Raw genomic sequence first — 23,935 nt, 5'->3', positions numbered from 1 at the left:
CACACACACACACACACACACACACACATATATATATATATACACACACACACACACACACACACACACACACATATATACACACATACTTTACAATACCCTCTCCAGTTTTAAGTTACTGTGTCCTAGCTAAGCATCAGGTCTACCAACCAAATGAATGATCAATACGTGTATTCTTCAGATTCTATTTTTGATACACTGATGAATACCACTGTCACTACAGAAACCAAATGACTAATAAACGTACTATCTTCTGTTGAAGTAGCAGTAATAATAGTGTCTATATAGGCAATATTGAATTTAAAAAACAAATAAATCCAGGGGTACCTGGGTGGCTCAGTCAGTTAAGCATCTGACTCTTGATTTCAGCCCAGGTCATGATCCCATTTGTGAGATCAAGCCCTGCGTCGAGCTCCATGCTGATTACAGTATGGAGCCTGCTTGGGATTCTCTCTCTCCCTCTCTCTCTGCCCTTCCCCCAACTCACACATCTTGTCTTGTTGTCTCTCACTCTCTCTCTCAAAATAAACATTTTAAAAAACCCAAAACAAACAAACAAAACATCCTGAAGTTGCTCAATATGACAAGAGACAACTTATCTCCCAAGGCTTCCTTAGGATAGAATATTGACTGCTCTAGACAAACCTATGCAAAACACCTTATGTTTTTAAGGCCCAGATTTTAAAGAACCTAATTTTTAAACCATTAAATATTAACCACCTATAAAATACCAGTTGCTATAAAATGGATAGCTGTTGTAAAACGTAGTCACAGAAACAAAGGTAAGAGATGGCTTAAAACGTGAAATGTATACATACGTAACTACTTCAAAACTGCAAAATTGTAGAAAAGCCCTACATCAGTATGGCTCGCTCTGGGAAGCAAATTGCTTGGGGGAAGAGAGGAGAAGAGGAGGGGCCTCCGGAGGACAACACATCTATGCAAAGAGGAGACTGCGTCAGGGCGCGGGAGTTGTTACCAGAAACGTGGAAGAACAGAAAAAGCAATCTACAATGTATGAGATGGAAGATGCGCTACACTTACGAAAGAATGGAGACCATTGGATACTAGAAACATCAAGGGCCGCCATCAATATATATGAAGGGATGAGCTGATAGCCTTTGGAGAACCAATGGGACCTCATTTGACCCAGGACAGCAAGGCTCAAAACTTGGCAGCACCTAGGTATGGCCTTCATCCTGTAGTGGGCAGAATGAGGCTGAGATCATGATAATATCGATCACAAAAACCGTCAAAGGAAAGGACAGGTGAGGTGAGTTCATCTTTATAAATCCTACTTATTATTTTTAAGGATAATAAATTCCAAAGCTTCAATATTGTGTCCCAGAAGCCCAAACCAAACCTAGAAGCCAGAACTACACTAGGATTTCTGTTTTTAACAATAAAAATACCCAGCGCTTGAGGAGGTAATCATCTTTCCTTGTTTTTAAAAGATGGGAATATTTAACTAATACTCCCATCTTTTTTAACCCAACACACTTAAATACAGTAGGCGCTTTTCCTTAGGAGCTGAGCTGAATGGTCTTGAAATGAATTTCATGGTGTGGTTTAAAGGAATCAATACAAGTGTATAAAACACTAAACTTTTATATGCAGATATACTCTGAATAACGTGTTGTGGTTTTTATAATCTGATGGTAAGAAAAGATGTATTTCTTTGGTTGGGAGAAAACTATTTTTCTATAGCCTTGTATTATGAAGTAGGGCCTCAAAGGTACAACATATTTACTGAGTCTAAAACAGAATTCCCCTTTTCTAGTTTTTCTGCTTGTTAAATAAAGCAGCTACCTAAAAACTGGAGATATTTCCAGAATGAAAAAATATCTAAGAATCTACTCTAATTTTATAATCTTGCATACGAAGCAAAAACACTATCCCACCACTATCCTTTAAAGTACTTTTTGAGGGGCGCCTGGGTGACTTGGTCGGTTAAGCGTCCGACTTCAGCTCAGGTCATGATCTCACGGTCCGTGAGTTCGAGCCCCGCGTCGGGCTCTGTGCTGACCGCTCAGAGCCTGGAGCCTGTTTCAGATTCTGTGTCTCCCTCTCTCTCTGCCCCTCCCTGTTCATGCTCTGTCTCTCTCTGTCTCAAAAATAAATAAACGTTAAAAAAAAAATAAAAAAAAAAATAAAGTACTTTTTGAGATTACATGCTAGACATAATAGCAACAGCTATTACTCTACTACAGGTCGAGCACTGTATGATTTATACCTATTAACTCATCTAATACAGAAACATCCCCATTTTATAGATGAGGAAAGTGAGGCACAGAGAGTTACTTGCCAAAGGTGATGAAACTAGGAAGGAGTGGAGTAGAAGCTCGCATCCAAACAATCTGTGCTTTTAACCTTCACGCTAGATTTCCTGAGGTTTTCGACAGTAATGAGAAATTCTATAATTTGATTATATGACAATCATAAAGCTTTCTGACCAGTGGAATTTTAAAATACCAATTTCCCTACCAATCTACTTGAGACAAGGGTGGTATCAATTTGCCAAACTTGGAATTTCTGAGCGTTTTATGAATGAATAACTTGACTCTACATTCCATTTAAAAGAAACAAAAACCTCTTTCTGACATTTCCCTTTCTGGCAAGAGTTCAACCCTCACCAAAACATACATGCAGGTATTTTCAAAATTCCATATACTGTCATCACAACATTCACACATTCACAACACACGTGCACACACACACACACACACACACACACACACACAGAAAAATGTATTCCTGTTTCAAAGATATATGTTTCAGGCTCCGACATTAGTCCATCATTAGATACTTCTCTTAATTCTAATGGTATAAAAGACTTCTTGAGAAACACAGAAGGAAGGCACACAAATACAAGATGAGCTGTAGAAAGATTCTAGAACAGTCCACGGGCAGTAAAAAGAAAGTAATTTAAAGTAAATAAAATGTTAGGAGCCAAGACAGTGATACAAGTAGCACATTGAGAGAAAAGGGCAATGGAGACAAAGGTGGAGAAAAACAGTAGCAGAGGGATCCGGATAAACACTGAGGGAGCGCGGGAAGTGCTAACGGGCAGCTACCTACCTGCACGTACAAAAGCAATTCTATTTCAGTGATTGTATCCGTCAATTCTGATGGCATTAACTCGCTCTTCAGTGAAATTCACAACGTAACAAAACTTCAGTGTACAAAGAACAAGTCATACTTTGAAAACAGAGACAACTGGGTTAAGAATTAGCTTTCTAACTTGAGTACTCGAATATTTGGAGTTTTTCCTGGAAAGTGAAGAGTTAACAACAAAAATAACACAAATCTCATCTCTAGGGGAAAAAAAAAAAAACCAATTATTTTGAAGAGTCCTTCAAGATATCAACCTGATTTTGACTTAAAGAGTAGAAATAACATCACAGGTTCAGTATGTACTCAATTTTTAAATTTGTTCAAGAGGCTATTCAAAATGGCCTTTATTTAATATATGGGGAAAATTCCTGAAATTTAATTGGTAATAGATTAATCATGCTCTCTTACTAATCCCTCACACTGACTTAACACTATGGCTGTATTTCGAAAGTGAGCATGGGAGTCAGTAAATATAACACAGCGGTCATGGAGGTTATGTTCTCTGTCCAGTCCCCTCTAAATGCAGTTTAAAAATGTTCAGAACGTTTGTGTGTGACTAAACACTGCCAGTGTTTCCAAGCTAGGGAGGTAACCAAGGAAATATTTGGAACTAAAGATAATCTCCTATATTATCATTCCGAAGTTCTGCAGGTCTCACTTGACCTTGGAAGCAGCTGCAGAACTGAGAGAATCAGTCTAAAAGAAACATGTGTACCATTACTGTAGGATATGGAAATCTACGAGTACGTGAAGATATAGACATATCCATAGCTCTTATCTATACACACACATACGCCACTCCACACTTTCCAGAAGCAGAAAATAGACTCATCAACCAGTAATCTCCGATCCTCTGTTTACACATCTATACATTCAACTCTAAAACCTAGGAGAGAACCTTAGGAAGCGCCTAATGTGAATGCCTGTGGTCCATGTTTACAAACCACCGGCTGTCTTAGAGCCACAGCCCAGCCCCACGAAACAAAACTGAAAGAGTTCAAGGCTAAGAAAGGACGCACAACGAAATAACATGCGGGATGCTTAAACTTGCACATCGTGTGGCTCTTGACAAGTTAACCTCTAAAGTTGTGATGGTTTCTTGAAAGGCAATCTAGGGTTCTGTGTCCCTAAGGGGCATGACTGTTTGTTAAAAGAAAACAGTCAGAGTCCAAACAAAGAAAGCAAATGCTTGTAGCCTTTGAATAATACCATCCACAAAAGCTTAATGTCAAAGCAACCTCGCATTACCAAAACTATGAGTTCATGAAGCATCACAGGAAATAATTTAATTTATGTACTCCTAAGAAGTTTTGAAACCAACTTTATTCTTTTAATTAGCAGGGAAACTAAACCCAGCTTCCTGGAGAATACACAATTGCATCACCCAAATGTGGATGCAATAGTGGTGACAATCGAATGCATTCTAGATTCTGCGTGCTGAAAATAACACACGTAGGCATTAAGTCCTATCAGTTTCTGAACTTTTTCTTTTACAGTAGGTAGCAGATAATACTCGTCTTGTCAGTTCAGGGAACCAACCTGACGTGGCATCTGATACCAGGCCCCCAGCTACGGCCCCGCCTATCTTTCTAATAGACTAAAAGTTCCTCAAGGGAAGGAAAGAAGAATTTCCTTTATCTCACTGCCTAGCACAATGCCTGGCACACAATAAACATTCGAGAAGTAAGTACTGACTCAACGAATCTGTTCAATAAAGCAGGTTAAACTGAACACTTCTACTCCTAAACTTGTATTTACTTTAAGGTTCTCAATTTTTGCCTATACTGGATGTTTACAAATATCTTCCTTATTTGTCCTGAAAATGCCTATCACGATTAGCCAATTTTTTATTCGTAATAAGAAAAAGAAAACGAGGATGTTTACCCAGCTCGGCTCTAAATAGTTTTATGTGGACCATCGTTGGTTCAAATTAAAGTGAAACCTATTTTCATTGCTTGCCTTAACAAAACCTAATACATGCACATTTGTCTTTAAAACACACTTTAGAATAACGCCCAGAGGGTAAAGTAAGTGACTTGGAGTCTTTCTTACTCTAACACTTATTACGGTAATGGGCATTCAGCATTCAGCGACCAGTAGCAATCCACAAGCCTAAGCACAAAGGAAACGTTACTGCCTAAGGAATAATTTTAATAAAAAAGATACTATGATCCACAGCCACTACATACAAGTTTTTAATTTTTGAGAATCAGCCATGGGCAATAAATGAGGCCAAAGTCATGAGCCTGATCAGCACGTGTATGTCATTAGTTTCGTTTGTGGCACGAACTGGACTGTGCCCTAACCTGAGTTAGCTGACAGGTATGTAGCTAAGCAAGGAGGAAAACGAAATGACAGAACACGGATCAACACACATCCATCACCACTAAGTTTACTCAGATGGAACACACGTGTCGTGGCCAGCAGTGTAAACGGTGACATCTTATTAATTGTAAGGCAAAAGTTCACAGGCCACTCAAAAGTTCTCCTGGGCTCAGGATTTTTCCATATATCTGTGACGGTATTCTATTTATAACCCCAACAATACTCACATATTAATATAAAATACGACCACATATTGAGTATCCAACTTCTAAAGCATGGCTATAGAACTGTATAGAACTAGAATTCATGAAGAATTTACGCGAGCTTAAGTCAAGGTCAAGTCACTGGACAACAGTGCCACCTTCGTTACTAATTTGCAAGTGGCAGTGGGGAAACTACAGAACTAATAGGTGTCTCTTCCTGGTTAAGTGTTTTATTAAAATAAAAGACAGAGCTAGAAAACAAGGTTATCTCAGAGGCTGTGTCTTGAATGAAAAATCAGACACCATACGTCTCAAATACCGTGTGCAGCGGCAGAATTCAGGGCCCCGGAGGGCTTACTAGAAGCTACAGAGGCTTGGGGCCCGCTCCTTGAGATTTTGTTCTTGCAGACTGGAGACAGGGTCCAAAGAGCTGTGCTATGAAGAGGCACACGTGTGAGTGATGCGGATGACATTCTGGTCTGGCTTTGAAGCTCTGCCCTAAGCCCAACGGGACCCTGGGAAAGGAGGTTAAGTTTTGTGACCTGCTCTGTAGAAGCCAATGTGCGCCCGGCTTCCTAACGGAGAGATGAGGCCTATCTGGGGATGTCAAGTGTTTATCGTTCTAGAATGCCCCGCACATCCTTTATTTTTGAAAAGACAGATTAAATATGCAACCAGCATTAAGACGGTAAGCAGTGTCTGTTCAGTAGGTCCATCCAAAGAAAAGGTACCTAATGCGACTGGGTCTGGGTTGACAGGACTCTGCTGCCTTGAGTGGCTGCTGCTGCCACCGCCACCCTTTTTCAAGTCCTCGGCGTCACTGTAGCGCCGGATCCAGTAATTCAGCTCCTCCCGGTCTGCTTCCTGACATCGCCTTAGTACAGTGAGAGATCGTCGTGTTTTCTCCACCATGTCCATTATGCAGTTTAACAGCTGTGTGAGAAACGGGGCACAGGGGAAGAACACAGCAATCACCACAACGCAAAAGACTCTGGTGGGCAGCGAAACAAACTCTTTTAGGACGATGAAGGATGTGATTTTATTCCTGAAGGCTTCAGTCTAGTATCTTCAAAGGTCAGATTTGAAACGGAGACCCAACAGATGAGTAAACTCAATGGGAATGAGAGTGAAATGTGGGAGGCGTGAACATGACTCACGACAGAGATTTCAGCTGAAGGCACACAGCCAACTTCCAAATACTAATCCCATTACTGTATAAACTAAATGACCCGTTTGCGATAAAACAGGAACCCACTGATCTGGCCTTGAGGACTCCTTTCCACGACCTCACATCTCTCTTACGTTAGCGGCTTTGTTATCAACGTAGAAATCAAATCCTAGATTTGATTTCAAATGTTCCCACTCATTAGGTTTCTCAAGGATAGCACAAAACACAATACCCTCAAAGCATCTCCAACATTTCTATTTTATCATAGAACCCCACTCCAGTTCTTTTCAAGACATATTTTAACCTAAATGATTACCGACATCTTACATGGTCAAGATGTTTCCATTCCTCTGCCCATTCTCTGTCTGTTAGTCTGTGATCAATCATTTCTTCTTGACGTGTGCCATGCAACCCTATGAATGTACAGAAGAAGGCTGAATCACCCTAAAGCATTCGGGACATAATCCATATGCACACAGGCACTTAGCAAAGACTAAACTAAATGATGTGAAAATACATTCGATTCTGGATGGAGACACAAGTCATATTCAGATTCACAATTACCGAATGGGTTCTTCATTGAGTGATAAAATGCTAAAACTAAAAGGAATTTTAGAGGTCATCTGGTCAGAACGCTTTCCTTTACATATGAAGAGATGCGGAGTAAAGTGACACCGTGCGCTGAGTCCATTATCCATAGAATGTTCCCAAAGTGAAAAACATAAATATATCCTCTTAACAAATACAAGAAACCACAGCGGATATTAAGTGGTTTCAAAGTGTAGCTTTCTAGCATTAAAAATAAAGATAGCACAAATCACTTTACGTGGACAGGGTTATGCTTTCTTAAAACAAGCATGGTAAAATTTCTCCGCATTTCATCATGGGTAAAGGAACACAAACCTGTTGCGTAGACCTCCATGATGAAATTGGGCTGGCACAAGGTGAAAGCAACGTATACTCACTCGATTTACCAAAACATTAATGAAAAGAAATAAATTGGACATCCTTTATGAAAAAATTCAACACACCAGACCTAAGTTTGGACAAATGTCTCGCATCCAAGCCAAGAAGCTGAAAATCCCAATTTGTAATCTCTAGCGTTAAGTATTAATGCTCTTTGACATCAGAGTTAAGGTACAACCCAAACACGTAACCTGGAAACGTGCACCAAGTGAGTACCGATGGCAGTGAACGTGAGCAATCAGGTAGGAGGCTCATCAAAACGGAAAATAAATGTGTCTCACTGAGAGAACAGGGTGGAAGGCTGTGATCAGAGACCCCCGGAAACATGTTGCTCCTCCTACAAATCCATCATGGATGAAACAGCTTATTGTCCACTACAAAGGAAAGGCATTGGACTATGGCAATGTTGTCCATTTTAAATGATTCAAACTCCTTTTGGGTTAGCACTTCGCACACTGTTACTCTGAACAGCAGATTAAGTGTAGTGTGGTTTGGTCTTCTGGGCATCCAGGCTCCTTCTCAAGAGGACATTGTGTAGGAGTTAAAGGACAGGAAGAGTTAGGAGATGTTACACTTCATTTTCTGTGAAATCAGAGTGGCTAGAAGTCCCCTCTTTTACCTGATTTAGAGAAATAAAGAGGATGAGTCACATGACTCTTTTTCAGCTAACCATGAAATGCGATTTAATTTATAGCTAATAGAAGTGAACAAATACAGGATAGTGCTTTCTCCAATTAAATAAAGATCTAAATATAAAACACTTCACACCATCCTTGTCTAATTAGAGCATGTTCGGAGATTCATTTTTAAAGTTAAAATTGTCAATGCCACCTATTGGTAAAAAAGTAACATTGCAAATATGTGTTAATTTGCGTAATAGAAAAGACACTGGGGGAAATAATATTTAGTTATTACTCTGTTTGTTGTGACTATTTCAAGTTGAAATGTTTGCAAATATGTAATTTTTGTTGACTTATTTGTTGCTTGTGTTTTAGGGGGAAAAAAAACCACTACTGTTGAATGAGTCATCACAGAAAACAACCAGAGAGTGATGAAGATATAAATATGGCATCGACTTTCACAATGGAAGCATCTTACTATTTGCTTTTAAGGACCAAGAACTCCAGAGGTCTCAAAAGTTTCAAAAATTCAAGGGTGCTCGGGTGGCTCAGTTGCTTTAATGGCTAACTTAGGCTCACGTCATGATCTCATGGTTCATGAGTTCAAGCCCTGCACTGGACTCATTGCTGTCAGTGAAGAGCCCACTTTGGATCTTCTGTCCCCTTCTCTCTCTCTCTCTCTCTCTCTCTCTCTCTCTCTCAATCTCTCTCTCTCTGCCCCTCCCCCACTTGTGCTTGCTTGCTCGCTCTCTCTCTCTCTCTCTCAAAAAAATAAACATTTAAAATTTTTTTTCAAAAATTCAGCAGATCTAAACCAGTGAGGATACAAGCTCTAACACCTGGAATAATATTAATGAGCAACAAGATGTCTGTGGCTAATGAGATTCCAACATTTGTAGAATACTGCTAAGCTTCATCTCATTAAAAAAAAAAAATGTACAGGGGTGCCTGGGTGGCTCAGTCGGTTGGGTGTCCAACTTCAGCTCAGGTCACGATCTCACGGTTTTTGAGTTCGAGCTCCGTGTCAGGCTCTGTGCTGATTGCTCGGAGCCCGGAGCCTGGAGCCTGGAGCCTGCTTCAGATTCTGTGTCTCCCTCTCTCTCTGTTCCTCCCCTGCTTGCACTGTCTCTTTCTCAAAAATAAATAAAGGTTAAAAAAAATTAACAACAACAAAAAAAATGTACATTAGAAACATGTTGGACCCCAAGTACTTGGTGAGAAAATGTATCATTTGCTGCTTCTGAACTCTGAAGGTCATTTGTTAGGTAGAATCAAATCTTTAAAAAGGAAGAACTAAGACAACTCAAAATTTTACATTTATTAATTTCTCTATTTCAGATACTTAAATATTCATTACCACAGTTTTTATTTCTATTCATAATACCAGAGGGATATACTATGGGAAAATAGCTCATAATCATTAAAGAGCACATGTTCATTTGTGGGCAATTTAACAATAATGTTGAATTCTAACTGGTTCGTATAGTTCAGAAGATTTTAGCTAACTAGACTAAAACTCAAAGTTTACTTATAAACTAATGTTGCGTATAAAGGTATTTTATTAATTAAAAGATTCTAGTGAGTGTATGTCTCTACATAACAGGCATTTATAGGTCATACCAGACCAAGTATACTTTTATGACAATTTTTATATTCTCAAAATGGCAGCCTAATGTAACACCACAATTTGTTACTCGTACATCAAGATTTTATTTTACATTAACACACACTAAACTCTGCCAGACTTTAGGGATGGTTAAGTAGTTGCACATATTTATAGAGATTAGCACTATTAGTTTCATAAGCTAATATAATTAAAAGGTAAGGAACGTGGTCTGAAGAAAAATCACATAAAACCAGTGGGTACAGATAGAATTCATAAAGGAATATTTTACATTACTAGATGAAAACGTAATCATTGCACATAAGCGTAATTACTTCTGTGCTGATTACTTTATAGTGCACTGGAACTAATATTTTATATAATGGCATTTGCTGCCGCCTAAAAAAGAGGCCACTTCTTAACACCTACAAGAGTGGATATCTTGAACCGTCTCACAATGAACTGGCGACTCCACTTCTATTTAAAAATGAGCAATTATGGCTTGGGGGCAGGAAGCCCTAAGTAAATGACAGGGCCTTTGCTTAGAAGGCGGTTGTTACCACATTTGATTTGGGGGTCAAAAAGGTTGATCCAGATTGAGAAATAACATAACCATTTTTGAGAGCTCTTCAGAAATGGTACCTGAGAGAACACTAGACAGATTGGCTGTTACGAAAGCACAAATTGTATGCTTAGCCATTTGCCTGACACGCTATGTAAATGTAGAAATAACCGTTGTGGGGCAACAGAACTACTGCTTTACTATCTCACAACAGGGGCCTCAACTGCCCCTCTTGTCACCCTGACCCCCCCCCCCCCACTTTCTGCTTTCTGAACATTTGGAGGGTTAAGTTTTGTAGAAAGCCAAAAGACCCCAATGTGGCAGCCCTACCCACTAGCAGCCTAGTGAGAAACCGAACATAAACTGTTGCTCATCACGCTATCTCTGTCTGTGGCTAAAAACTCTGCCTCTGCTATTCGAGCAGCAGACAACTGGCTGGCTGTGTTTCCCTAAGTTCCGCACCCTCAGCTCTGTGTTCTGGTTTCCCACTTAGACGTCACCCCTTGCTGTTTTCTCTATCCTGTCCACTGGGTCTACCACGTCAGGAAAGTTCATCAACAATCAGCTGACTGAAGAAGTCCCGCTGGCATGTGGTGACATGGCTGACACAGGAGATGGAAAAGGGAGAAATGATCGACTGTTGCTCTCAGTTTACAAGTAGCTCAATTCGTCAAAATGAGAATTACAAGAGCCCAGGAACAGGGCTCTGACGCCGTGTGTCAAATCTTACCTTGTTCATCTTCCCTCTTATTTGTCATGGCGGACACTTGCTCTTTAGAAGGCAATGTCTCCTAAACGCTTCGCTTCAGTAGTTTTATGTAAAGAAGGAATGAACCCAGGCGGATGGAACACATATTTACCCAAACTCATTCTTTCTCTGGTACTTTGATCTATGACACAAAACTGTCAATACTAAATTCAATCACTGTCACTTTCAGGTGAAAAGAGTACCACATCATTCCTCAAAGAACACCTGTTGATTTAAGCCAGAGACATCATGCCATGTCATATTTTTCAAATACAGAATATCACACAGACTGGGAAAAGCAAACTGAACTCTGAGACTATCTGAAATAAAAGTACAGTGAAAGGAAAAAAAAAAACATTTTAACAATAAAAAAAAAATATCTATGGCAGACAGGCTGCATACGAAATCTCTAATGTTAAACTAAAAATTCACTTTGCATTTGTTGAGGACTTAATCGAAAAAAAAATTTTTTTAATGTTTATTTTTGAGAGACAGAGAGAAAGAGAGACAGAGCATGAGCGGGGGAGAGGCAGAGAGAGAAGGAGACACAGAATCTGAAGCAGGCTCCGGGCTCTGAGCTGTCAGCACAGCGCCCGACGCGGGGCTCGAACCCACAGACTGTGAGATCATGACCTGAGCCGAAGTCAACACTTAACTGACTGAGCCACCCAGGCGCCCCTATTATTAATGTAGATGCCCCCTTCCAAAAAAAAAAAAAAAAAAAAAAAATTAGCCTGCTGCCATGAAGACTGTAAGTAACTGAGAGAGAAAGCACAGCTGTTAAAGAACATATTAATACTAGCCAAGCGTTCTGATAAAGGAGACAATAAAAAGAAAGGAAGGAGAATTTTTACCCCTATCACAGATTTCAAGCCTCAAGTTCAGTTGAGAAGTAATGAGTGAGTCTTTACGCCTCCAATCCCATAGGAAGTGAACAGATCCTTCAGTCTTACCCATAGGTCTGTTTCTGTCCCTGAGGTCCCTGTGGCTGGGGTGTCGATAGGAGTCCCTGTAGTGGTGGGCAATGGCCATATCATCCAAACGGTAATGCTGAGGTGGAGGTGGGGTGGGGTGAGGCAGGCCATTGGGCTGGTAGGACAAGCCGTTATTTGGACTGTACCGCTGGCCTGGGCTAATAGTGCATGGTCGCTTGCTTGGATGTTCTGAGTGCAAAGGCTCTCTGTCAAAGCCATTTTCTTTGGTTCTGAAGGGGGAAGAAAAGAGTTGCGTCATGTTACTCAAAAGCCAGCATAGTTCAGATACTCACATTTGAACTTATAATATAAACAGAATGCTTCTTTATTGGCCAGAAACTTTCTAAAACTCAGCTTCCCAGAAGACCTATGGGAATTCACTGAAACCCATACTGAGGCCTAAAGAATCACAAGACTGCACACATGAGAAAATGAGTCCACTCCTCAAGTTAGCAAATATCTTTTCAGTTGAAACTCAGCTGGCTGGGTCACAAGTAAGAGGAATCCCAACCTCCCTCTATGGTTAACACTTTCATTCAAAAATGAGTACCTGATTTCAAACAAATTACCCCAAAACTGAACTATCTTCGATGAAGATTCATCAAGGTAGTGTGGCATCACTCTCTTGATGAATTCTTAAGGGGAGTCTGTTCCATTTATCCAACTTGGCATCTGACTTTCATGTCAGAACATCTAAGAGCTGTGTTACCCAATACAATAGCTACATGCAGCTGTCTAAATTTCACTGGAAGCTAACTGAAATTAAGCTTAAAATTCAGTCCTTCATTAGCAGTAGCCACATTTCGGGTACTCAATCACCACCTCTGGCAACGGTATCGGACTGCACAGATACAGAACATTTCCATCATCCCAGAAAGTTCTACTGCAAAGGGCTGACCCAACTGAACGAATACAGCAAAGCCATGCCATGTCTGGGAGTCTGACATTGCCTTTGTCACCAAGATCATTCATCAGCAGTCATAAACAGCCACCTGGAAGTAAGCCCCCCTTAAAGCAGAGGAAGCTCGCCCAGAGAGCTTATGTGACCTGTCATCAGGTCTCAGGGCAAGATGGGCACACCCTGACTGTACTTCGTGATGTGATACGCAGAGCTTTGAACTTGGGTTTCAGAAGGAATACAGTCTACCAATGAGCCCTGATAACTAATCACTGCTCCTCGAGTCTCAAACAGAAATAGGGCTAAAGAAATATTTGGGGGCTGTATATATCTCTATTCTTAGAGACCCACTCAGTATATCCAGTAAGATAAGAATGATCCACATCCAACACTGACAGAAATCACAGCTCCTAAATTAATTGTTTCCTTGGTGTTTGGCTCTCCCCACAAGACCAGTACTCTGTCCTTAGGCCAGTGATAACACCTATTTTCCCAGGGAAATTTCCCCACGAGAATTCTACCAAGTCACAGTAACTGTAGATTTCCACATGCCTTTTGGTTTTAGGTGGGTGACAATAGCATAGAGACCTTTTAAGACACTTTTCCTGGTTTCCTACTGTCCAGGATACTCTGTCTGATGATACCAGAGGGATCTGCATGGAAACGAACTCAACAACAGAGATGCAGAGATTAGAGCAGTAAGATTCTATCATGAACCATCCCGTATGTCCCTTTAGGGTAGAGCCTTGGTGACAGTTTATACACACCGGTTGAGGAGGATGGAGGAGTTAGAGACAGAAGGCCCAAGCACACAGAGAACTGAAACTCTGCAGGGTTCAATGTGAAATGAATATATGCCCACTGCATGCCAAAGAAAGATGCACCGTTCTAGAGACAGGAGCCTGGGCAACGTTGGAAATGATAGCAGGGCATGGTCCTCGCGAGAGTGGCAGCGAGAAGTCTTAATGCCGCCCCATCAGAGCCTGTGTCTGAAACACATTGACTCCATACATACCGATCATCGATAACAGACTAAAATGCCCAATGTATCTCAGACATTAGCTAAATGCACTGCTTTAAAATAATTTTCAAAAGGGAAAGGGAACATTCTAGCTATCAATTTATCTTCTCAGAGTATATTTATGTCATTCGAATCTGTATTTTCATATCCTCTACATTTCTAAATAACACACTTCAACATTCAATGTGCATGACCAGCATTTGGAAAATACTGAAGACTATTAGTAGCTACGAACATAATGCTAACACAGCACCTACCTTACCGGCAGGGTGGTGTAGTGGAAAGAGCACTGGACTGGGAATCAAGAGACCTGAGATCTAGTCCTGGCTCTTCCACGACTAGCTGTGTGACCTTGGGCAAGCCACTTAACCTCTCTGGACCTCAGTTTGCTCATCTGTAAAATGAAAGGGTTGGACTAGATCAGTGGTTTTCAAACTGTGCCACCTGAGGTGCTTTTAAGGGATTCTGCAGGTAATGAAGAACTTTTCCCCCAAACAATCAAGATTTCAAGGGCCAGAGGAAACCCCTTATTCTTATCTGTTTTACCAGCTGGGGTTCCACCTAAGGTTCCATTTTAAAGGAAAAAGTCTGCTGCTAATATCAAGTTTGAAAACCACTGGACTAGATGATTTCTGAGGTCCTTGCTAGCTTGAAAACCCTGCAATTCAATTATTCTGTTTACATCTACATGCCACTTATGCCATCAGGGTCATGATCAAAACACACAGGGCTAACGGTCCTCTGGCCCGATGGTGTCAAAGTCAACCACATTAGCCGACAGAGAACTTCTCTGTTCTTTGCTTTGGACAATTTATAAATATTTGTAGCTTATTTTTGGTGCAAAAATAAAAACTATCCTCTAAATACCTTGTAGCAGCCCCTGTCGAATTTCTAAATACACAAATATCTCTGACTCAGCTGTCAAACCACACAACTTACTGGTTTTGTCTCTCCTGGTTCAATGATAACAGCAACACACAATACTGGAAGAATTCTTATAATTTTCCAAGTGGTTGGATATGTTATGTACTTGAACCCTCAGATCAGCTGTCTAATCAGTGCTGTTACTTCGATGACCTATTATTATGAAAAACGAAGCTTTCCCCCCCTAAACATTAGTTTCTACATTAGCAGAACAGATGCATTAGTATCTAAGAAGCAGGGCTAGGTCCTGAGTCTATCCTATCATTTCTATCAGGTCCCTGCTGTCCTATCCTGGGTCCCAGGACTCTGCTAGCCTATTGAAACAATAAAGCTCATCGCCTCACAAAGTTGGCTATGTTTTACCAGCAAAGCATTAAAACATTCACGGCTCATAGAAACAAAGCTATGAAGAAGTCTCCCCGGTGCTTCCACAAATCACCATGTCCAGTTACAAGGGCAACCCTATTCAAAGGATGTATGTCCAGAAAGGTAACTGAAACATCTGAAGCGCTATTTGCCGTCTTCTTAGAAATGCCTACAACTGTCTCCACCTCATTTGCTTGAGCAAATTCCAAATTAGCCCTTTATATGTTGCCCTTTCAAAGCGTATCGGGCCGAACTAACAAACTGTCCCAACGCTTTTCATTGTCTCATCCCAGCATACTCTTGAAATAACTCAGATTCGAGTGGGAAGTCCGTCACGTCTCAGAGATTTCCAGGAGGCATTTTTCTTGTTTGTTTGTTTTTTAAATCAGCCTGAGAATATTCCATCTCCCCAGCAGAAATTCTCCTGAACATAACCCAACTACTTTCACATTTAGATCCCAATCATTCCTCTCTCAAGAGTCTGATGACCCTAAGAATAGAGGGCCATTCAGGACTCAGCTGTGTGACCTTGGGAAAGTTAACATTCTGGCTTCAGTTTCCTGTCCAATAAAATGGGACCAAAGGCAAACAATATGTGTTAAAACACACACACACACACACACACACACACACACACCCCAAAACTTAAGAGGTGACCTAATTTACATTTTACCGCATCTCAGGCTGTGTTTTCCCCCCCAGCTCCTCAGTAATAAAGGCTGTGAACCATTTTAGAAAAAACAACAACACATTTTTCAAACATTTTCCTCTACATAAAGTATTTCAAAACTTATGATTGACTAGTGTGCGCTGATAATCCCTATTTATATAGAACAGTGTAACGTTCAAGGAAATGAGGGAAACGGAAAAAGTTACTATAAAATCATGACAGACAGAATGAGAGGACCAATCTCCTACATGACTCGAACAGGCATTTTTTTTTTTTCCTCAAAAAAAAAAAAATGTGGCGGAAAATATCACTAGATTGCTGTTCTAGAGAGATGCAAATCTGGACAGCATAATAGGCGATAGAATGGCCTAGAATCTCAGCCAGAGCCAGGGCTAAGATGCCAGCAGACTGTCACAATCAAAACATACACATGTATTTTTCTATTTCAGAAGTGCACACTTAAATCTCAGGAGGTAAACAGTTGTATGATCAAGAAGCCCAAAGACATTAATAACTTAAATACATCTTCCTTCCCTTTCCGAACACGTGTGATTTGTTAAGGTTCCCAGAGACTAACCGGACGCTGAACCAAAGTGGAGGGATATCATTCTTGACATCCTATTTTCAGAACACAAATCAGCCAAAGGTCTCTTCAGGAATTGTTAGGAACTAGGTGAGTTTAGGTAAAAATTTTACAGAACACCTTTCCACTGGTGTTGAGTAATGTATCTGAAATGAAATATATTAACAAATTACCCTGCCTCCTTAAAAGGAAAATCCAAGCTAATTCTTCATGACACCCCAGGGTGGTTTCAACGTTCTTGCCATCTCCCTGGAGGAAGATGGGGAAGCACAGAGAGCTGGATGACACAGGACCATCACCGCTGGGCCATACGGCAAGAAGCGCCTTCGTCTCTCCACGGCTAAAGCAGCACCCAGGAGACAGCTTCCTGAGCAGTATGCTAATACTTTCAGGAGTGAATAAGATGCAGGTGGGCATTTGCCACTCCAGACAGACACCCACCACGCCTGGATCTTCAAAGATTACAATCTGTGGGTTCGCAGAGCCATCTGAGTCTTGCCTCCCATGTCTCCTAAAGCTTGCCACCTGCTCAGCAGCTGGGGTACTTGCTGCTGGCTGTCCCCGTGCCTTTCCTAATTTCTGGCCACTGCAAGGTACTCACATTCTCCTGCTCCTGACCTCTCTCTGCAACTGTGCTTTCTTACGCTCTCATCTAGAAATTCCAACTGGAGCCCTCCAGTTTTTTTCCTGTCAGTGAACCAGTCATGGCATTTTGTCCCTGGGCTACTCATGGCGATTTTCATGGTTGTGGCTGTTTCAGATAGGTGTCTTTTAAAACAGGAGAAAGCAAGAAAGTAAGAAAGCAAGCAAGCAAGACTCTTGAGCGAGAGCCCATTGGGTATACTCCTGGAAATGACGGCATTCAGCTTGACTTTGTTCCAGTAGTGCTGGCGTTGTCGTTGTTACGTGTGTTGTGCGTGTGGCTCTTTCCTTTGTTTTGGTTCAGACATCTAGTGTGTGTAATGCGCTGTCCTAAGCTTCAGTGGGAACACAAAGATGACCAAAACACACCTCACGATCCCCCCAATACCCTCCTCATATGATTACCTCTCAGTACTAGACTTATCTGGAAGCGTGCTGGCAAGAAATAAACACAATTTCATCAGAGACACAAGGCTCCTATACATCCATGCAGGACCTGAATTTGGCAGGTAGCATAAAAATAGTACAAGAGGGGACTGGGCTGTTAGGAATAAAGATCACTCCACGATGACACTCGAAAGAGCGGAGGCTATGGAGAGGGCTTCAGATTTTGGCACCGCTGATTGCTGGAACTTAGAAGGCTTAACCCCTATGAGCCTCAGTGTTTTCATCCACAAAGTGAGAATGGCGGTCTCAGAGCTACTAAGAGGGCTATCTGAAAAACTCCGCGTGCGGAGCCCAGCACGCATTTGGCATTCAATAACTTAACCAAGTCACTTTGTGTTCAAGGTGGGGCATGCAGTGGCTGGTGGTAGAAGAAACGTAGCTATAAGAGCATGGGTGTTTGAGTCAGAGGAGGAAGGATCAGAATCCCACCAGTGCCTCTTACAAGCCATGTGACCTCAGGCCCATTCTCCAGCCTGCCTGTACACCGGAGGACTGTCAGAGTAAGTGCCCTACGGTAGTCCCCCCCTCTCTGTGGTTTCCCAGCTCCCATGGTCAACCGCAGTCCTGGAGCAGATGACCCTCCTTCTAACGAATCATCTGAAGGCCTGTTATCATAGCCTGACGTGACATCGCGATGCCCACGTCATCCATGTCACTTCATCTCATCACGTGGGCATTCTTTCATCCCACCTCATCACAGGAAGGGTAAGATATTCTGAGACCACGTTCACACAAACTTTTATTACAGCGTGTTGTTACAACTGTTCTATATTATTCACGTGGCTGCTGATCTCTTACTGTGCCTAATTTGTAAATCCAACTTTATCGCAGGTATGTCCGTAGAGGAAAAAACACAGTATACAGAGTGGTTTTAGGCATCCGCTGCAGGGGGCTGCTTGGAACGTATGCCCCCGGATGGCGGGGGCCTACTATATATTAATATGTCGGTTATTTAGCGTGAGGACTGGCACATCTTAAGTGCTCGGGAAAACAGTAACCATTTTTTTAAGTTCATTTTTGAGACAGAGATACAGAGAGACAAGGAGAGAGATTGAGCTTGTGAGCAGCAGAGGGGCAGAGGGAGAGGGAGAGAGAGAGGGAGAGAGAGAATCCCAAGGAGGCTCCAGCGCTCTCAGTGCAGAGCCTGACGTGAGGCTGGACACCACGAACCATGAGATCACGACCTAAGCCAAAACCAAGAGTCGGATGCTTAACCACCTAAGCCACCCAGACACTCCAAACGGTAGCCATTTTTAGTGTTATGATTGGGAAGCCTTTATTCAAATAGTAGATACTGACTTAGCCTATAAAGTATGGATAGAATGATCACATACAAGAACCAAGGAAAAGGGCAGAAATCCCCAGAACACAGACTCAATTCAAGCATGAGGAGTATTCAGCAGGGCTAGACCCTAGGAGAGCAGCAAGAAGCAAGGCTGGCAAGTTCATGCTGAGGTTGGTGTGGAGAGACCAAAACATCCCCTACAACCATGCAAGTCTTCTTATCACGTAAATGCAACTTGATCCTATTTCACTAGAAACCTTCACAATTGATCTGACTATATAAAAAAAAGTCACCTCTAGAAGAATGACTACTCACTTCACGCAACTCAAGACTGCGTAAAAGATGTGACACGAAACAAGAACGCATGAATGTAACATAAATTCCCTACATTTTGTCATAGACCACTGAATGCAAAAGACGATACGAACTTAATTCTTACTTGCATCATCAGTTAATCCTACCGCTCCCTGTAAAGTGTATCTACCTTTTCTTTCTAGAAAGACAAAAACATCGAAACCTCACTTACTCTGCAGAAATGGAAAAATGGGCCTCGTAGGTTCAGCCGGCATGTGCTGTGATGACCCATCTTAACATTCAACCAACACGGTTTCAAAACGACTGCCTTCTGACCCTCCAACCTTCAGTATTTTTTAACTTACTCATTAAGTCAGGAAACCTGGCTGACTGCGGATCCTGTCCCTGAAAAGATTTATAACCCCCCAGATTATACTATCACATTTACCCACTTGGGCAGTTACACGGCAGAAATGAGTAAAGGGGGAAAGTAAGGGGGGGGCACCCAATTTCTCGTTGAGCTTATTTAGACTGCATATTAAAACATAATTTGTGGAACTGCAAGATTTCAGGTATGTAAATATGCTGGGTTTGCCACTAAGAAGCTTTGTGACTTTAGGCAAGTTCTTTGGGCCTTCGTTTCCTCGAGCCTAAAGAGAAAGGGTTGGCCTGGTAGATCCCAAAGATCCCTCCCCGCTGACAAGCTGCAGAATTCTAAAGGTCAAACAAGTCTTTGTAGAAAATAATATTTAATTATTGAGGGAGGAGGAAATATATAATAGTGCAACTACGTGGCCTACATAATAAAGTCTCGATGTGTTAAGGTGAGAACGATTTAAAGCATAGTTAAATTAAAATGATGGCCTAGAAGAAGAGGATTAATATTTAACACTGATCATTTGAAATAGTAAGGGGTGGAGGTGGAACTCGTGTTACCCATACAAACCCAAAGATCATTCAGCTGGATTCCTTAAGCAAGAAAGATTATCTGAGTCAGAAGATCAGCATGAACAGGTGTGAACACAGTATTAAAAAGACACATTATGACCCAAAGCTGCGATATCAAAGCTGTGAGCAAAGAAAGGTAGCAATGATAATTAACGGAACACAGGTTTTTTTTTTTTTACACCCTAAAGTTTTTTTAACCATTTTGCAGTCTCAAAGGAATGCAGCCTTGTCTAATTGTTCTTTCCCTCCTCACCCCATATGAAAGTGTGAGTGGCTTCATGACTCTCATGGTGAGAAGTTTTAAAGAGTGCCCTTCTAGTCTTATCTTTGAAAGTGGTCACTTTGGGGGCACCTGGGTGGCTCGGTCAGTTAAGTGTCTGACTTCGGCTCAGGTCATGATCTCATGGTCCGTGAGCTCGAGCCCCGCGTCAGGCTCTGTGCTGACAGCTCAGAGCCCGGAGCCTGTTTCAGATTCTGTGTCTCCCTCTCTCTCTGCCCCTCCCCTGTTCATGCTCTGTCTCTCTCTGTCTCAAAATAAATAAACGTTAAAAAAAAGAAAAGAAAGTGGTCACTTTGTGTAATCAGTGCAAGGAAGGTCCCCATCCCCTTCGTCATCTTCTTCCTTCACAGAGTGACAAAATAAAGGTCTACCGTAACCAATCAACTTTTAAATGTCAACGAAGAGTAGAAATCAGAATTTTCCATTTACTTTCCTCAGCATTTTAAATAATGGCATGACTTTAAAACGAAAATTGTCTTTTTCTAAGTCAGGTTGTACACTATTCTACCACAGACCTACCAACGCAGTATAGTTGTTCAGAAAATTCACCCTGGAGATATTTTAAAAAGGAAGTTGACTAGATTTCAGGTTTGTTTTTGGGTTTTTTTGACAGAAAAAAAAATTTCATAGATTCCCCCAGAGTGTTCATTTCTCTGTAAATAACAATAATGTTTAAGAAAAGAAGAAGAAAAAAAAAAATAACCAGTGGCAATCACATTTAAGGATGAGAAGAAAGTTACATTTGCCAAAACCCATCCCTGAAATTCACGATGACTGTTCAGTGGATTAAATCTGCAATCGTCACAGAATTTGAGCCCCTAAAGTTGTAAACAAAATATAGAGCGCTCTTTTGTTCGTGACATGTCATGAACAAATTACCAAAATGTGTTTTCTCCTCAGGTGTCAGTTTTTCCCTCTTTTAGTGACTGATGGTTCCCAGTGTTATTACAGAAACAGATTGATCTTTTTAATGAGCCAGTTTAATAGACTCCAAAATCTCACCGTGGCTGCTCATCCATGTCAGACCATATGCACCAACAAAACATTCAGTAAAACAAAAAAAGCTCTGCTGTCAGCTCCATACTCTATAAAATTTCATATAGTAGATCTGGATATACAGATAAATAACCGGAGAAGAGGAAAATGCATATGCAAACAAGATGCAGAAAATATATGCAAAAAAATACTGTAGAGACCCATATTTTCTTGGCTCTGATCACATTCCCACAAGATACAAATGTATTTACACAACATGTTCTCATTACCCATCCTCCTAAGTCTAAGGAAAGCCACTTGCCATCCTTCCATTAAAACACACACTTCGGGGTCCCACTTGCAAAAGAATGTTCCAGCCCAAGAGCAACTGTGTGAATTCTGACGCCAGCAACTCTCGATGAATAACCGAAGGGAGAATAAGCCTGGAGGCTCTTTTAAGAAAGTTCTACTTGATCGCATGCAAACACGCATGCACATACAGCTACAGATCACCAAAACAAAAATGCTGATTATCTGTGGAACTTAAAGGAAGTTTCCATATCAGTGTTAGCACACTGCTCAAGGCTCACCTCAGCGTCGTCTGAGCAAAGTCTGCAGGCACAACACCTTCAAATAGAAAACACTGGAAAGAAAACCAGTGGGGCAAGGGCAGGGAATATAGAGAAGGAAATGAAACTGTTTTGTCTGCTAGTCAGCAATTGGGGTTTCTAGAACAGGTGGTGTCCACTTCCAACTTTGCCCTATAGGATTATCTTTACCTTTATGGCAGCCATCTCAACCTTTCCCTGGTATCCGAGCGTCCACTCAAATGTTTTCTTCCCAAGTGTCCATCTACTCTCTCCCTAATTCTTTGATATGATCCTAGAAAAATGGAGCCTGAACATCTCCATACCTGCACATAGCACTGATTTCCTGCAGGGTAAATGGGTTAGAATCAGAGTAAGGTACCTGTGAATCATCTGTTCTCGGGCTGGCTCTTGGTTTTCAGTATCATGTGGACACCACTCAGACACCTGGATTAAGCGGCTTCCTTTAAAAGCTCAAGTACCAAATGCTGCAGTACAACTGAGGAAATACGGCTTGCAAAGACGAGAAAGCAGCACTGCAGGCAGGTCATGTATGGAGGTGGGTCTACGGCAGTCAGAAGTAAACTAACGTTTAACCTTTTGCTTTAGGATTTTAAACCACTAAAGGGTCCTACGTCGAGAGGAGAAAAATTCCAGAGACTGTAGCATAAAAACTGCTTAACAGAGGATTATGTAATAACTGTATGTAAACTGGCCGGCTTTTAATAACATCCTGATTTGCAAAGCAGCTAATACATTTAAGGGTAGCTAAGTCGGTCACAGATAGATGTCTCTGAGTAGCTCCAAGGATCATAAGCTCCTATGAATCTGGAACATAATTGTGCCAGAACATTAACCCCCTCAAAGGCTGTCACCTTCATGCCTGATGAAATGCAGAAAGAGAGAATGGGTAAGTAGAGAAAGGAGACAAATCACGTGACAAACACATTTCTGAATACAGTTTCCTTTGGATACAGTTCCATATTTTTACAAATACTACACAGGATGCTGCTAATAAGGCTTCATACTCCTCTATTAGAAAATATTTATATAGGAGAATGAGGTCCTCAAGAAAATTATTTTAACAGGCACATGAGAAATTTCATGGCAACGCCTTATTCAACAACCACTTTGTAGGGCTGAATGGAGAAGGGGCTTCGTTTTACAGTTCTTAGAATTCTCAGGTGCGAGAGCAGAGTGTCTGATGGAATGAATATTGGCTGATAAACTATTCAGCAAAAAATGCCATCTATTAATCCTATTAACTTAACGCCTATCTTCACTCAGTTCATCTAGCTTCCCAGAAGTTTTCTCGTAACTCAAATAAACCCCAAATGAAAAAGCTATTGCATTGTGTTTATTGAGCAACGCCTAAAGGCCAGCCTTCAAAACCACTGTGTTCTGAGAAAACCTGGAACGGCAAATTTCCTAACACTGAAGGGCAAAATATGTGGTCGGGTTGAATTATCTAATAAATAAGAATCTCAGTCTCGACTGTATGCCTAAGGACCATCAGTGGCACCTAGGATATCTGAATATTGTTCATCTTCACCTTTTCCTTTAACGACGATAAACCTGCACCAAAGACTGACTGACACGGGCCAGAGATTCATCATCACTCTGTAACATCCCCCCACCCTGGGCCAGTGCAAGCTCAGAGAGGCCACCCTAGCGCGGTGCTGTGTTGCAAGGGGACAGCAGTTCAGACATGACGCGAAACACGGTGTTCATT

General features: G+C 41.4%; 1 protein-coding gene across 9 annotated transcripts in view; it reads right to left on the bottom strand.

Annotated features, from left to right (window-relative positions):
• Positions 1 to 23,935, bottom strand: part of RUNX1T1 (RUNX1 partner transcriptional co-repressor 1) — a 142,490-nt gene that overhangs the window by 25,514 nt on the left and 93,041 nt on the right. For all 9 annotated transcript variants that reach the window (XM_086695083.1, XM_086695086.1, XM_086695085.1 and 6 more), the window contains 3 exons: positions 12,263 to 12,513; positions 7,138 to 7,223; positions 6,374 to 6,575 (listed from right to left, as the gene is read on the bottom strand). In XM_086695083.1, the coding sequence (XP_086551209.1) occupies positions 6,374 to 6,575; positions 7,138 to 7,223; positions 12,263 to 12,513 (539 nt within the window). The remainder of the gene's footprint in view (positions 1 to 6,373; positions 6,576 to 7,137; positions 7,224 to 12,262; positions 12,514 to 23,935) is intronic.

Source organism: Puma concolor, chromosome F2, assembly GCF_028749965.1.
Source record: "Puma concolor isolate L17-30 chromosome F2, mPumCon1.1.hap2, whole genome shotgun sequence".
NCBI classification, from domain to species: domain Eukaryota; kingdom Metazoa; phylum Chordata; class Mammalia; order Carnivora; family Felidae; genus Puma; species Puma concolor.
The sequence above is the reverse complement of the archived record's forward strand: the minus strand, read 5'-3'. Positions and strand labels throughout refer to the sequence as shown.